This window comes from Malus domestica, chromosome 15 (assembly GCF_042453785.1).
Source record: "Malus domestica chromosome 15, GDT2T_hap1".
NCBI lineage: Eukaryota > Viridiplantae > Streptophyta > Magnoliopsida > Rosales > Rosaceae > Malus > Malus domestica.
Window position 1 is genome coordinate 45,652,811 of NC_091675.1, and position 15,615 is coordinate 45,668,425.

General features: G+C 36.8%; 2 protein-coding genes across 3 annotated transcripts; one reads left to right on the forward strand and one right to left on the reverse strand.

The window, feature by feature from the left end:
• Positions 1-1,562: 1,562 nt before the first annotated feature.
• LOC108169971 (carbon catabolite repressor protein 4 homolog 1-like) lies at positions 1,563-4,164 on the reverse strand. The gene is made up of 6 exons (XM_029093506.2): positions 3,524-4,164; positions 3,348-3,434; positions 2,717-2,767; positions 2,060-2,146; positions 1,870-1,950; positions 1,563-1,757 (listed from the first exon to the last, which is right to left on the reverse strand). The coding sequence occupies exons 1-6, from the start codon at positions 4,115-4,117 to the stop codon at positions 1,563-1,565; spliced, it is 1,095 nt and encodes a 364-aa protein (XP_028949339.1). The 5' UTR covers positions 4,118-4,164.
• Positions 4,165-13,504: 9,340 nt separating this feature from the next.
• Positions 13,505-14,145, forward strand: LOC103437133 (uncharacterized). 2 transcript variants are annotated; one of them, XM_008375616.4, is made up of 2 exons: positions 13,505-13,735; positions 13,795-14,145. In XM_008375616.4, exons 1-2 carry the CDS (start codon positions 13,568-13,570, stop codon positions 13,975-13,977), a joined length of 351 nt encoding a protein of 116 aa, XP_008373838.2. In that variant the 5' UTR covers positions 13,505-13,567; the 3' UTR covers positions 13,978-14,145. The 2 variants fall into 2 exon arrangements, with proteins under 2 accessions (XP_008373838.2, XP_008373907.2); XM_008375685.4 differs by having other exon boundaries at positions 13,508-13,735; positions 13,798-14,145.
• The last annotated feature ends 1,470 nt before the right edge of the window (positions 14,146-15,615 follow it).

Here is a 15,615-nt window from a genome sequence, read left to right on the forward strand (position 1 = left end):
GGGGCCAAAGGGGACCCACCAGTTCACGTGGATGTATGGACCCGTCCCCTGGCTCTGATACCATTTTAAATTTCAGATAGACGGGCCATGGGCCCACTCCAACAACACCGATATTGTCCCCACTTGGCCACCTGCTCAATCCGTCAAGTATGGGGTTTTAATACAAAAGGCCTCGATGTTAGTTAGAGTGGGGTAATTCTATATAAATGGCTTGTTCTCAAGCCTTCTGGCCGATGTGGGACAAATGAATTCTAACACGGATAACCGCGGTTACCCAAACCCATGGGTATTTTGCCCATCCCTAATCTCACATACTATTGTAAGTAATGCGACTTTCCTGATACGATTGTTTGATTATCATACCAGTATTTTGGTAGAACTTAATCAATATATACATCGAAGTACACTTTTGGAAAATAATTTAAGCCTCCTTTAAGACACCTGGATCTCTCTTAGGGGAAAAAGGAGAAAATACCTAGCTCTCAACTCTCCCTATGTGGTCTTTCAAAATTATAAGTTGTTAATACAGATCCATATTGAACTTTCAAGGACTCATAATACACGTTTCGCTCAAAGAAAACATATATTAGGCCGAACTTTATCAGAAAAATCTGATACACTATAAAAGTCATGAATAATGGTACATGTGTAGAATATATAATCTATAGTTCCAAAGAAGGATGGTGTAAAGTTGGTGAACAAAGGCTCCTTGGTTCCATGATTCATCTTCTCACGTTGGTGATCCTTGACCCCATCGGACTGAAAAAAAGTTGCATATGCACTTAACTGGAAAGGAAAAAAAAAACTTTTCAGCACTTGAAAATGACCACAAAAACCATAAGCTCTCCAGATTCCAAATTCTTGCAAGAAGTAACCAACTCAGTAGCAATGCAAAATGTTCAATAGGAGCTAAGAATTAAAAAAAGGAGTAGAGAATCAGTCAATAGGGATACATTGGCCTTACCAGATTCAATGAATGAGAAAGCTTGAGTGTCTGCAATATGCCCGATTGATCAGTTTCTTTGCTTGGAAGAATCTCAACTCTGCCCTTGCTTATGAACGTATAAGGATCACTACAATGTTGGATGCGAATATCAGTCTAACCTTCATTTCTCATCCCAAATAGAAATCGATATTCGCCGAAGTTAAGAAGAAAAATATATTGGATAGAGGAGGGTTGGTTTGCTAGGAATAATACCAAAAATCAATACGGTAATATTAATATTTCTAGTTGGATATATTAGTTCAAGAGAAACATGGATCAATAAAGGAGTACAAAATCGTAAATGGAAAATCAGGGAATCTATCAATTCTTTCACTATAGTCTCAGAAGCCAGTCAGTAACAGCAAAAGGCTAACCTCTGAGGCACAGAGTTCAAATCTGCACAAATCAGCAGGGGAATCTTCAACTTGACAATTTTCTCAAGTGCATGGATGAGGGTTACAACCTTGTATTAGAAAAGAAGCGAATTAAGTCAATTCTATTCTTTAAACTCAAAACTAATAGAAGGAAGAGTTGCATTTTACACACAGCACTTGCAGTAATTTTATGTCTAGATTTTTTACATTTGCATGTAAATGGGTATTTGACTGTGGCTGAAAGGGACAATTGTGTCAGCAGTCAGCACTTGAGAATTTATGATATAAGGCTGTAGAATTTGAAATAGACATAGTACCACACAAATTCTAGGTCGATTGCCATCCAAGGAGCCCTCATTTTCCACCATTTCTAATATAACAACAAGTGCAACGTTGTCCTGAAAAATTGCGTACAAGAAGCTGATATAGCAAACAGATGGGAAGCGAAACAAGAGCCCCACTAGAACAGAATGCACAGTAATAACTATATGAGAGTTAAGAGATGTAAACCTTCAGCAGACGGCGAGCTTCACTTTTCTGTTTATCAGCCAATGAATCTACAAGGGGCTTTGCTGAATTATTAAACTCAAGCTGCAAAAGAAAATCAGAACCATTAAATACTGGCAGCATACATTTACTCACATAGATTTCCTCACTTTTTCTCCATTTTTGTGGTAGGTACAAGCAAGAGCTTCCTCACCTCATATGTTGCAATCTCTTTGAATCGTTGACTGCGGTAAAATGTAGCACATCCATCAGTTGTATGATGGGATTTAAAAGAATATGTCTGAAAGACATCCATTAAACTCATATTACCATGATATAATGCCATCAATTATCTGTTAAGTGATTGCCTTTAGACCACATAAAGCAAAAATGTGCTCCCAAGTTTTATAGAAAATTTTAAATATCATATTCTGTTGAAACAAATTGCTGAATGCACATAACATTTGGGCAGGGAGTTAATTAATATGATTAAAGAATTCAAATGGACAAAACTTATATTGTCAAAAATATTATTTTCATTATCTGTAACGCAAAGCAATGCAAAAATCAATATTACCTGGGCGAATGAATTGAATGTTTTAAAAATTGGCTTTAGTATATCAGCGAGTTATATAGAACTGACATCCTGTTACCGAAAAACTTATATTGAACAATCTCAAGGATGCTTTGTCCAAGTCTTCGACGAAAAGGACAATAGGAAGGTGGCTATTCTAATGTGTCAAAGTATCGTGGACACAATTAACTAGGGCAATTAGAGGACTACAGGGCCTCTTACCAAATTTTTTACCAGTCCCGCCTTGCAGCGTGACATTGTTCATACAGGATTCTATATGAAACTCAACCTACTTACCAAATGCTGATGAATACAATCACAGTGCAAAGCAAGCAAACCAATATTTATCTAACAATTTAAATAAATTTGAAACGTTAATTATTCCAGATGAGCAGTTCATACTGTATAGTAATGCTTTATTACAAGTGAGGCTAATGTTGGCTAACAGAAAGTCAAGACCAACTCGATCTATAAGCAAAAACAGGTCAAGCTCAAAATGTTATCACAGGTGCCCTAAAATTTTGACTTTCGACCAACTAATGTGAAGTTCCATACACCTTGCAATTCCTCTAACAGTAAGAATAGGAGGTTTCAAACTGCAGGCTCATACCGTACGTGTTAGACGAGCATTGAACTCCAAGAGCTTAAGTTGTTGAGGGGTGGGCCAACAATGTATACTACGAGGCAACAATTTTCTGGTTTTTATACTGATAAATAATAAGGACAATAAAGTAACAACTCAGAAAAAAAAAAATAAAATAAAATAAAATCTAAGCTACGTTCCATAGAACCATCTTAACTCATTCTTCTCTGTGATTCTATCCGTGGATGCAAGGGTGCACACGTTAGGCTAAGGGATACCATTCTAAGCCGAAAAGTACATCCTGGAAGTGCATGTAATTCTATTAAACATGCCATATCACCTTACCTCGAACTTTTTCTTCTTGTATATAACCGAGTATCCATATTTTGCCAACTCAGGTTTGAGGAAATTCTCAAAATGATCTTTCTGTACCTGCCCAAAGATGAGGAAAAGTATAAAAACTAAAACAGTCTTGGGCAATGATCTCATAAAAACATATGCGTCTAAGAACTAGTAGTTACCTCTTGAAGACATAGGATATCTGCGTCATATTCAATGATCTCATAAAGTAAATTTTGCTGACGATATTCCCATGAAAGAGCCCAATCTGGGCAGTAAAAGTGCCAGTTACTACCACTAGTAGCAAGATAATTAGCAAGGATATTATAGGACAGTACCCTAAAGGTTACATCATTAGAAGAGTGTTCTTTGAGGTCAGCGTTGCAAGAGTTCCACATTGTACAACGCGGTGGATGAGGAGGAGGATAAATCACAGGATCCGTCACTTTGATTCTTGCTGGGAACAATTGTGTATGCGTTGAAGAATCAACAACTTCCAATTTTAGCCTCAGACAAAATCCAATATCATTCTCTGTGGGTACATAATATTCGGAAGAACCCACCTCAATCCATGTTTTCCCATCTTGTTCCACCATCTCATCAGGCTGCGAACCATCATCCTGATAGTCAGGTAAATCAGGATAAGAGCCATAAGGCCCAAAACTCTTGATAATTTTCACTGCTTGTGGATCAGGATTGGGAGCTGCAAAATGATGGTGCACCTTGTGCTTGTCCCAGGCAGCCTTATAACAACTTATAGAGCAATAGCAACTCATCTTGCCAAGTCGATTTTGACTTACACAAACTGTACACTGAATTGTGGCCAGCTCTTCATGGTGGACAAAACAGCGAACCTTCTCTTGATTGGGAGACAAGCAAACATCCTCTCGGTACGTACATATATAATAATGAGAGATTTTAGTAAGACTACTTATGATAACAGCAGTACTGCCATGTATTGGAACTATTGTTTCAACGTACACCACTTCACGTTGAATGTGGATTTATTGTTTCAAAATAAACCGTCCTCTACTTCATTTGCATGTGGATTTATTTTGGGTATAACAAAATTATTGTTATTACTAAGTTGTTGTTACTTAAACGTTTTTCTATAATTCTTCCTAATAGACCATCTTTTACTTCATATAGTTATTATTCTTGTTATTTTGTATTGCTATTGTTCTTCTCAATATTGTTGTTATTTTTATTGTTTTTTGCACTCCAAAATTCTCATTGTGCACTCCAATTTTTTTATATTTATGAAGAAAAATACATTTATAAGAAGTGCACAATAAGTTTTTTGGAGTGCCAATAACAGTTGTTTTACAATATGGCTAATACTTTTATTATTGCTATAACTTTTTATTTATTTTGATCGAAATTACTCCTATAGTTTATAGTTATTCATTAGTATTATTGCTCCTATAGTTTATAGTTATTCATTAGTATTATTGTTGTTGCACAAAGAAGAAAATAACATCAATATATGTGTATGCCTAAGAGCATCTCCAAATGAGGAGTCAAAATAACATCAATATATGTTGTTGCAACATGAAATCTACTTTTAGTGATTAATAAATGTTTATTATCATTATAATTATTATTTTTGTTCTATAAATACTTATTACAATTATAAAAATAAATGATGAATAGATAATAGTTTAAATTTAACATATCGGGTTAAGAACAAAAATTTTTAAAATATCAAAGTGCCAAATAAGCTTTCAAATTTAGATTTTCTATTTAAAAGTTGACATCAACTTTGAATATGGTCTAAGTGTCTGAAATTTGAATACCCAGTTTTCCACAACAAAAATCAGAAAAAATAAAATAAAAATCAAACCTTTTTTTATAATTATATCATTGTTATACATGGAAGCCTCTTACAAGCGTAGCCTACCTTTAACGAAACGAAGTAGAATTCTCTTATCTCATAATCTCTCTCCTCTCATATTTAAACGGTTACAATTAAGCTATATTATCATCTTATATTGATTTTTTTATAGAGAGATAAAACAAAAAAAGAAAGTGTGAGAGGAAGGAAAGAAAGGAGAAGGAATTAAAAATACACTCGGACAAATGAATAGAAGACATTTTATCAAAGTGGTATCTAAGATTAGCATATTTACTCACTTTGGCCTTAAGATTTAAAATCGATAGAAATGGTTCCTGAGATTGTTCAATATTGGTCATTTTGGATCTTCTATGAAAAACCTGCGTTAAATTAGGGATATTTTTGTCACATCAACTCCTCATTTGAACTGATGGTTTCTTCAATTTAACGATTTTTTTTTTTTACAAAATAATCAAAATGATTGGCGTCAAATAATTTCATAGACCACTTCTGTTGATTTTAAATATCAAGGACCAAAAAGTGAAAAATTATGTCAATCTCATAGATCATTTTGGCTAAAATGTCTTAATAGAATTATCCATTTTTGTCAACAAAAAACAGAGCAATGATATTCAATAGAACTAACAATTTCACAAGAATAAAAAAGAAGAAGAAAAAAAGAATTTTGATTACAGTTGATTCATTTGAGCAAAACTGAACAATGTAAAACTTGATTTGGTTCAAAAGACCAAAACCCAACTCTCCAAATTAGGACAAAATTTCCTATTTGTCCTTATTGGGACTAAATTTCACCCAAATTTCATTGAACAAACAAAAGAGTAAACTTTTCCTCTGTTTCTTTAGCAACCAAAAGTTTACTTAAATCCCCATTTACATGCCATGCTTTGTGATTAAAACCCACACAAAGAAACAAGAATATATTCATAAATTCATCAAGAAATTAAAACCCAGAAAGACTGAGAGAGAGAGAGAGAGAGAGAGAGAGAGAGAGAGAGAGAGAGAGAGAGAGAGAGAGAGAGAAAGAGAGTGAGTGAGGCTAACCATGTGAAAGAATACTTGTGAGGCGGGAACTCAAAGGAGTCATCGATTATGAGCATTTGAATGTGTTGGAGAATGTGGCCAAGTGGCCAACTTTTGGCTATAAAAAATTATAAAGAAAAAAAAAGGTAGACAACCACTTCCATGTTTTGGGGAGGAAAATATGGAACCTTGTCTAAAGTCATTTTGTTTTTCTCTTTGACCCATGTGAAAAGCCTCGTGAATGGCTATGTGATGAAGAGGGCAGCTGCTGCCCTTTTGTTTTGATGAGAGCAGAAAAAATAGAGAGCCGAAGAGAAGAGAGGGAGAGAAAGAAGGTACTGCTGCAGTACCATTTTCAGAGAAGGAGTTGTTGTTCCTTTCATTGGATAGTTCTCACTCCATCAAAGTGTTATTGTTGTAATAGCTTTGAGCTTTGTATAGAGAAGAAATTAATCACTATATTTCTTTCTCTATTTGTTTCTTTAGTGTGTGAGAGTTATTGGTGTATTGGGGTTTTGGGTTGTGAGCTTGCCAACACTTTGTAAACTCCCATTTGGTTGATAGTGGATTATTGGGTGAGCTCCTACTGCTCCGAGGACGTACTCCAGTTACATTGACTGTGGAGAAACCTCGTTAAAATCTTGGTGTTATTTTCTCTAATATTGTTCTTGCATTTCATTTGATATATTTTCTGTGGGTTAGCTTGAGTTGGTTCCAACGGGTTTGGTGCTATCCTAGCACAACAATTGGTATCAGAGCACTGGTTGCTCTTGGGTACTGTCTAGTTGCCAAAGATGTCAGACGGGCAAGATGAAAATCCTTTTGGAAGCAGCTCCGGGTTTGCAAGAACTACGGTGCAAAATGCAAAGTTCGAAGTGGAAAAGTTTGATGGCACAAACAACTTCGAGATGTGGCAATGTGAGGTCAAAGATGTGTTGGCTCAACAAGATCTACTTGCTGCTTTGGGAAAGAAGCCGGAAGCTATGTCGAAGCCGGAATGGGAGAAATTAAATTTGTGGGCTTGCTCTTCAATTCGGTTGTGCCTTGTAAAAACTCAGAAGTATTTTGTGATGCGGGAGACGGTAGCAAGTGTGTTGTGGCAAAAATTGGAAGACAAGTATATGACGAAGAGTGCAGAGAACCGGCTACACTTGAAGAAAAAGCTCTACCGCTTCCAATACAAAGAAGGTACAAAAATGATTAGACACCTTGATGCTTTTAATAAGTTGATTGCCGACTTGTTAAATTTAGATGAGGATATTAAGGATGAAGATAAGGCCTTAATATTGTTGAATTCCTTGCCGGACTCTTATGAGCATTTTGTTACCACTATTATGCATGGTAAAGAAACTGTGAAATTTGAAGATGTGTCAAATGCCTTGATGAATTATGAAATGAGGCATAGAGATAAAAATCATGATAGTACCTCTGAAGCTTTATTTGTTAGAGGTAGATCATCGGAGAGAAGATCATCTTCTAGTAGAAAAAAATCACAGTCTCGACCTAGAGGAAACTCTAAAGGTAGAAAACCTTTGGAAAGGGATGAATGTGCCTTTTGTCGTAATAAGGGCCATTGGAAGAAAGATTGTCCTAAATTGAAGACCAAAGGAAAATAAAGTTCTGAAGCTAATGTTGCTGAGGTTGAAACAGATTTTTCTGATTTTGCTTTAACCACTTCCTCATCATTTGATTGTGCTACTAAGTGGGTGTTGGATACGGGTTGTACTCATCATATGACTCCTCACAAGGATTGGTTTTCAAGCTTGAAAGAGTTTGATGGTGGCGTTGTGTTCATGGGAGATGACAATCCTTGCACAACAAAAGGGATTGGTACAGTTCGTTTGAAGTTGCATGATGGCATGGTTAAAGAGTTGACAGGTGTTCGGTATGTACCGAATTTGAAGAAAAATCTTATTTCTTTGGGTACTTTGGAATCTAAGGGTTTCAGGTTTCATTCAGATGGACAGACATTGAAAGTTACTTATGGTGCACTTGTTATGATGAAAGCTCCTAGATGTGGCCATTTGTATTTATTGCAGGGAAGCACTGTGACAGGTGAAGCATCTGTAGTCTCAGAAAATATGGGCATATCTGATTCAGATACTACTAGACTGTGGCATATGAGATTAGGCCATACCGGTGAGAAAGCTCTACAAGGGCTTGTGAAACAAGGTCTTCTAAAAGGTGCCACGACTTGTAAGCTTGATTTCTGCGAGCATTGTGTCTTGGGGAAGCAAACTATAGTGAAGTTTGGTACTGCTGTACATCAGACGAAGGGCATTCTTGATTATGTGCATTCAGATGTTTGGGGTCCTACAAAGACTCCCTCTTTGAGTGGTAGACATTGGTTCGTGACCTTTGTTGATGATTATTCAAGAAGGTCTTGGGTCTACACTATGAAGCACAAGAGTGAGGTGTTGAGCATTTTCTTGGGTTGGAAGAAAATGGTTGAGAACCAGACTGGGAGAAAGATTAAGATTTTGAGATCGGATAATGGTGGTGAATACACATCCGACCCTTTCTTTAAAGTTTGCAAAGAGGAAGGGATTGTGAGACATTTTAGTGTCCGGGGAACTCCACAACAAAATGGAGTTGCAGAAAGATTGAATCGAACCTTGCTTGAGAAGGTTAGATGTATGTTGTCTCAGTCGGGTTTAAGCAAGTCATTTTGGGCAGAGGCAATTAATTATGCATGTCACATCATCAACCGGTTACCCTCAGCTGTTATTCAGGATAAGACACCAATGGAGGTATGGACTGGAAAACCTTCTTCTGATTATGATCATATTCGTATTTTTGGTTCACCTGCTTATTTTCATGTAACTGAAAATAAACTTGATCCTAGAGCCAAAAAGGCTATCTTTCTTGGTTTTAGTAGTGGTGTCAAAGGTTACAGGTTGTGGTGTCCAGAGATGAAGAAACTGGTAATTAGTAGAGATGTGACATTTGACGAAGAAAGTATGTACAAAGTCTCTGAGAAGAATGTGAAAGATGTCCAACAGGTGGAGCTTGAGAAAGTTTCCTCTGGTACTTCAAATCCTATTTCCGCTGATGTCGATGCCACTACAAGTGAAGAAGTTGGAGACCATGAGGATGTTGAAGAAGTTGAACTTGAAGATTCTATTCAAGTTGAAGAGGAAGTTTCCCCTCAAGAGTCTATTGCCAAGAACAGAGGAAAGAGACAAATTACCAAGCCAGCTCAGTATAGTGACTATGTTTCTTTTGCTCTTCCTATTATCACTGATGAAATTCCATCTAATTTCGAGGAAGCCATTGGGAGTGAGGAGAATGAGAGATGGTGCAATGCCATGGGTGATGAGATGAATTCTCTCTTGAAGAACAAGACTTGGGAGTTAGCTAAATTGCCTAAGGGCAAGAAAGCTATTGGTTGCAAATGGGTGTATGCCAAGAAGGAAGATGTTGATGAGAAAAGCAATGTGAGATTCAAAGCAAGATTAGTTGCTAAAGGGTATGCACAAAAGGAGGGCATTGACTACAATGAAATATTTTCTCCAGTTGTGAAGCACTCCTCAATTCGTATTATGTTAGCTCTTGTTGCACAATATGATCTTGAGCTTGTGCAACTCGATGTGAAGACGGCTTTCCTACATGGTGATTTGAATGAAGAGATTTATATGTGTCAACCGGATGGGTATATAGTGAAAGGGAAGGAAAATTTGTTTTGCAAATTGAAGAAATCGCTTTATGGCTTGAAGCAATCTCCAAGGCAATGGTATTTAAGGTTTGATAAATTTATGAGAGGCCAAAATTATTCTAGAAGTCAATATGATCATTGTGTATACTTCAAGAAGTTGCAAGATGGGTCTTTCATTTATTTATTGATATATGTTGATGATATGTTGATTGCCTCAAAGAATGTTGAAGAGATTGAGAAATTGAAGAAACAAATGAAGAATGAGTTTGAGATGAAGGATCTTGGTGAAGCAAAGAAGATCCTTGGCATGGAGATCACTAGAGAAAGAGAGAATGGTTTGGTCAGTTTGAATCAAAGACAATACCTTGAGAAGTTGATTCGGAAGTTTGGAGTTCCTGATTCAACCAAACCGGTTAGTACCCCTTTGGCTCCTCATTTTAAATTGAGTTCTCTACAGTGTCCTAAAACTGATAAAGAGAAGCTGCAAATGAAAAATATACCATATGCAAATTTGGTTGGTAGTTTGATGTATGCAATGGTATGCTCTAGACCGGATATTGCTCATGCAGTTGGCATGGTGAGTCGATATATGCATAATCCAGGTAAAGAGCATTGGCAAGCAGCTAAGTGGATATTGAGGTATCTCCATGGTACTCGAGATGCTGGTTTATGCTTTGAGAGAGATGACTCTGGTATTGGTCATTTTGCAGTTGGTTATGTTGATTCAGATTATGCAGGTGATCTGGATGGAAGGAAGTCTACTACCGGCTATGTGTTTACTATGGCTAAATGACCAGTTTGTTGGAGGTCCATTTTGCAGTCGTCTGTTGCCTTGTCTACTACAGAGGCTGAATATATGGCAGTTGCTGAAGCTATAAAGGAGGCCATTTGGATACATGGGCTGATTTGAGATTTGGGGGTTGATCAGAAGCAGGTGGAGGTACATTGTGATAGTCAGAGTGCCATTTATTTGGCTAAGTATCAGGTTCATCATGCGAGGACCAAGCACATAGATGTGCGTTATCACTTTGTTCGTGAAATTGTTGGTGAAGGGGAAATCATTCTCCAGAAGATTCCAACTAAAGACAACCCCGCTGATATGTTGACTAAGGTTGTTGGTGTAGCCAAGTTTGTTCACTGTTTGAACTTGGCTCACATTATGTCTATATAAAGAAGACGTTGAGCAGTAGGAGTTTTGGAGCATTTGGCTTGGCATGAGTTGTTCTCTTGCTAGTGTTTGGGAGTGATGTTGTGTGTTAATTGTGTTGGCTGGCTTATCATGGCGTTTTTCGGAACTTGGCCAAGGTGGAGATTGTTGGAGAATGTGGCCAAGTGGCCAACTTTTGGCTATAAAAAATTATAAAGAAAAAAAAGGTAGACAACCACTTCCATGTTTTGGGGAGGAAAATATGGAACCTTGTCTAAAGTCATTTTGTTTTTCTCTTTGACCCATGTGAAAAGCCTCGTGAATGGCTATGTGATGAAGAGGGCAGATGCTGCCCTTTTGTTTTAATGAGAGCAGAAAAAATAGAGAGCCGAAGAGAAGAGAGGGAGAGAAAGAAGGTCCTGCTGCAGTACCATTTTCAGAGAAGGAGTTGTTGTTCCTTTCATTGGATAGTTCTCACTCCATCAAAGTGTTATTGTTGTAATAGCTTTGAGCTTTGTATAGAGAAGAAATTAATCACTATATTTCTTTCTCTATTTGTTTCTTTAGTGTGTGAGAGTTATTGGTGTATTGGGGTTTTGGGTTGTGAGCTTGCCAACACTTTGTAAACTCCCATTTGGTTGATAGTGGATTATTGGGTGAGCTCCTACTGCTCCGAGGACGTACTCCAGTTACACTGACTGTGGAGGAACCTCGTTAAAATCTTGGTGTTATTTTCTCTAATATTGTTCTTGCATTTCATTTGATATATTTTCTGTGGGTTAGCTTGAGTTGGTTCCAACAGGTTTGGTGCTATCCTAGCACAACAGAATGTGGGGCTGGAATCTGCAGCCGAACGCAGGAGCCTTCGAAGGAAAATACAGATTCAGTCTCCATTTGGGGGACTTAGACGACCCAGATTCTTGAGCCATTGAAACCCAAATGGCATTACCAGAAGACCAAATGGGATTTCGGTGGAGAATGGGAGGTGGGTTTTGGGGGAAACGGGATTTTTGATCTCTTTGAAGCCAAAGATTGAAGCTTTGTGAGAGAGTAATTAATGCGGTTTTGGGGTTTTTGTGAGAGGTTTTACGCGGAGGAAGATGGAGAGGCCTCTCCCCCTCTCTGCTCTATTTATAATGTAGAGAGAGAGAGAGAGAGGGACTGCTTGTTTTTGTGTCTTACCGCTATTTTTTGTCTGCAACAAATTATGAATGAAAAATGACAGTAGAGGAAAAAATTATCTATTTTAGTATTGTAAAATCAAGAAATAACTTTCTTTTTTGTCTTAAAAGAAATTAGTTGAACTATGAAATGAAAAAGAAAATAAATTTTTTTATTTGAGGAAAAATGATTTTTTTTTCTTTCGTAAGCTAAAATTTTCTTCGTTGTACTTACTTTTTGAGTCGAATTTGTTTTTTTTTTATTCAAATAATCTTACATGTTTTTTGTCGTAGTTACTTCTTAAGTCGAATTTGATTTATTCGTGTTTTTCATTATACAAACAATCTAGCGTGCTCTTCGTTGTAGGTACCTGAAAGGAATTTCCAACCATAATTTCCTAGCTAGGTTATGGGACGACAATTAAATGAATCGTACAAATGTATATTTATATTTAGAAAACAATTTGGCATAGTATTCTTCTAGGTTAAGTTATTAGCACGTGATGAATTTTTTGGCCAATACAAAAGAGTTTACAATTGCGTAGTAGTATGTATTATTTATTGTAGGTACTCACTGAGTTGAATGTTCTAAACACAACTTATTAGTATATCTAGATGTACATAAAATATTTTACACGTAGGTTCATGTATGTATTTTGTTTGTTGTAGTTACCAGATACATCCAATATTTAACAACTTAATAATTTTTGGTATCGCTCTACCTATGTCGCATGTGATACAATGTATAGGTTATGAACCGGTATTTTGAGATCGTCGTTTTTGGCCTTTAGATTGTTGGTGGTCCCTGTATTTCTGGCAGACTGGTTGTGAGGTTAAGTATTAGTAATTTTTTTTTTTTTTTTTTGTCAAACTTAAGTATTAGTAATTGGGTAAATTTTTTTTTTTTCAATTTGTTTGTAAATGTTGCATAAAGAAATCCTTATGTGCATAGGCAGCATCTTGTTGCATATTAAGACATTTTTTAAATAAAATGAATCCCCAATTTCTTTTAATTTATCTACAAAAACTTGGATTATACAGATAATTGTGGCTCTCTTGCTTGGTTTATAGGAAGGGCATTATTACGAAGATCAAAATTTTAAACCAAATTTGTAAATCAAATAATTTATCAATAAGAAATAAACATGTTAATCAACGTTTAAGTAATAATCTAATAATCAATTACCATATTATTTAATTTAAAATTTTTTATTTCTATAGTATTATCCTATACGGAATATGTCCAGATTGACCTGAATTGATTCGTTCTGATGACGTGGCTACGACACTCGTAAAGAGCGGGATCCCAAAACCATTTAAAACTCAAAATTTCAATTCAAAATAAACACACAAAAACAGTGAAGCAGAATTCGATCGAGAGAGATAGCTATGGAGGGTGCAGGAGGAGAGACCCAAATCAAAAACGGAGGCGGCGGAGCTATGAGATCGGACGTCGCAATTCGCTGTGCAAAAGCCGCTTTTCTTCTCTCATCGCTCAAATCATCGCCCAATCGCCGCGTCAGCACCGCAATCGACGACGACGACGACGAAATCGCAGTACGTATTTAATAACTGAATAATCTTAATTTTGATTGGAATTTGAAATTTTGATTTAGCAGGAGGAGAAGGAGATGCTGAAGAAGGAGATCGGAGATCTAAAGGTGACGGTTGCGAGGGAGCGACTCAGGAACAAGAGGATTAAGGTCTGTGGCTTGCTCGAGATTCTTCTTCAGCTGGCGTTGCTCTTTGCAATTTCCGCTTTCCTTTTCATGCTCGTGATTGAAGATGGAGAATCGTAATTACTCTTTCCCCTGTGAAAAAGTGAAGTCGCAGCAGAAAACGAGTAAATAATTAGAGGCGGGAACAGCTGATTAGTCTTAATTTTTCATTAATTTCTTGAATTTTTAGTTTCTTTTGGTTTGTTAATGGAACTGATTGCACCGTATAGTGAGAAAGTTTTACTATTATTGTCTTCTTGATGGTTCTTATCGGGTTTAAATTTCATATATAATAAAGTCAAATCATGTATTTCTTGTGAGGATAACAATTTATAGGGCACGAGTATAACGCTACTATAGTGTGTTGTGTCCATAATATAATGTAACCTTTTAGTTTACATGAAATTATATTATTGTCGTACCATGTTATCTTTCTGTGTGAGTCACATTACTGTAACAAGGTTAAAAGGGAAAAGAAAGATAAGTAAATTTCATTAGCACTTTTGTCTAGTGATATTAGTTTGGTCTTGTAAATGAGAAGTCGGCTGAATCCGATTATAAAAGAGGTTGTAAGAACTTAAGTTATGGAGCTCCTTGATGCAAGTATGATTTATACAATTTCTAACTATAACTGGGTTAGTCCTACTCAAGTGGTTTTAAGCGTACATGAATTACAGTAATTAAGAATGACAATAATTAGCTGGTCCTTACACATTTGACTACTGGATGGAGGATGTGCATGGATTACAGGAAACACAAGCAAGTACTAGGAAAGATCACTTTTATTGACCAAATGTTGGAGAGACTAGTTGGCGTGCTTTTTATTGCTTCCCAGACGAGTATGCAGGGTACAATCAAATTCCAATTGCACCCAACAGAATCAAGAGAAAACAACTTTCACTTGTCCTTTTGGAACATTTGCGATTTTTAGGGATACAGTTGATCATTGTCTTCAGAAATTGTCGTTAGCTCTTGATTCAGGAGACGAATATGGTGTGTTTTTTTACAAGCAATGATATTTGGTATTTCATTAATCAACCGAGAACAATACATAGGTGCCAATTGGGTACAATCCTCCAGTGACCAAGAAAATGATCTGGAGGTTAATTTGCGCAAATGAGACAATAATAGTAAATCCCTAAACAATTACCACATGTATGAGAACTTCCCACAACACCCATACAAACTTGTCATAGAAACGATATATAATAGGTTTGTATAGGAGATTGCAAACATCGCCGCCAAATAGCACAACCACATAAAGTCATCCTAGGAGCGAGGCCATATAAAGTCATCATTAGTAGACGGGACCACATAATACAACACTTAAGGCGAAAATCAAATACAGCCATCGTTACGGCGCAGCCACAACACTCACTAGGCAAGACAATATAGCTAGACTAAACTAGCTCAAAACTAAACTAACCTAAATTAAACTAAACTAGGCTAAAATAAACTAATCCGAGAAGGGAACCACAAAACAGACACCATCCAATGGAAGGATAACACCCTCAGGTAAGGACCACAGCGATGCGATGGCACAAGACGAGTCCGGCTACCACATCCACAAATCCAGCGGAGTAGCAACAATGAACCACAAGTGGTAGAGGTTCCAGATGCGACCACCTACAAGAAGCCCAAACAGAACCACCACCAAATTTGCACACCCAAACCAAAGCAGCACCACCAAAGAGGCATTGCGCTTTAATCCGAGCGTGG

Coding starts and splice junctions, on each gene's coding strand:
- LOC108169971 (XM_029093506.2), bottom strand. CDS start 4,117: ATGAGTTGCTATTGCTCTATAAGTTGTTATAAGGCTGCCTGGGACAAG. Junction 3,435..3,523: donor ATATCCTATGTCTTCAAGAG/GTAACTACTAGT, acceptor ATCTTTGGGCAG/GTACAGAAAGATCATTTTGA. Junction 1,758..1,869: donor AAGCTCGCCGTCTGCTGAAG/GTTTACATCTCT, acceptor GCAATTTTTCAG/GACAACGTTGCACTTGTTGT.
- LOC103437133 (XM_008375616.4), top strand. CDS start 13,568: ATGGAGGGTGCAGGAGGAGAGACCCAAATCAAAAACGGAGGCGGCGGA. Junction 13,736..13,794: donor ACGACGACGACGAAATCGCA/GTACGTATTTAA, acceptor ATTTTGATTTAG/CAGGAGGAGAAGGAGATGCT.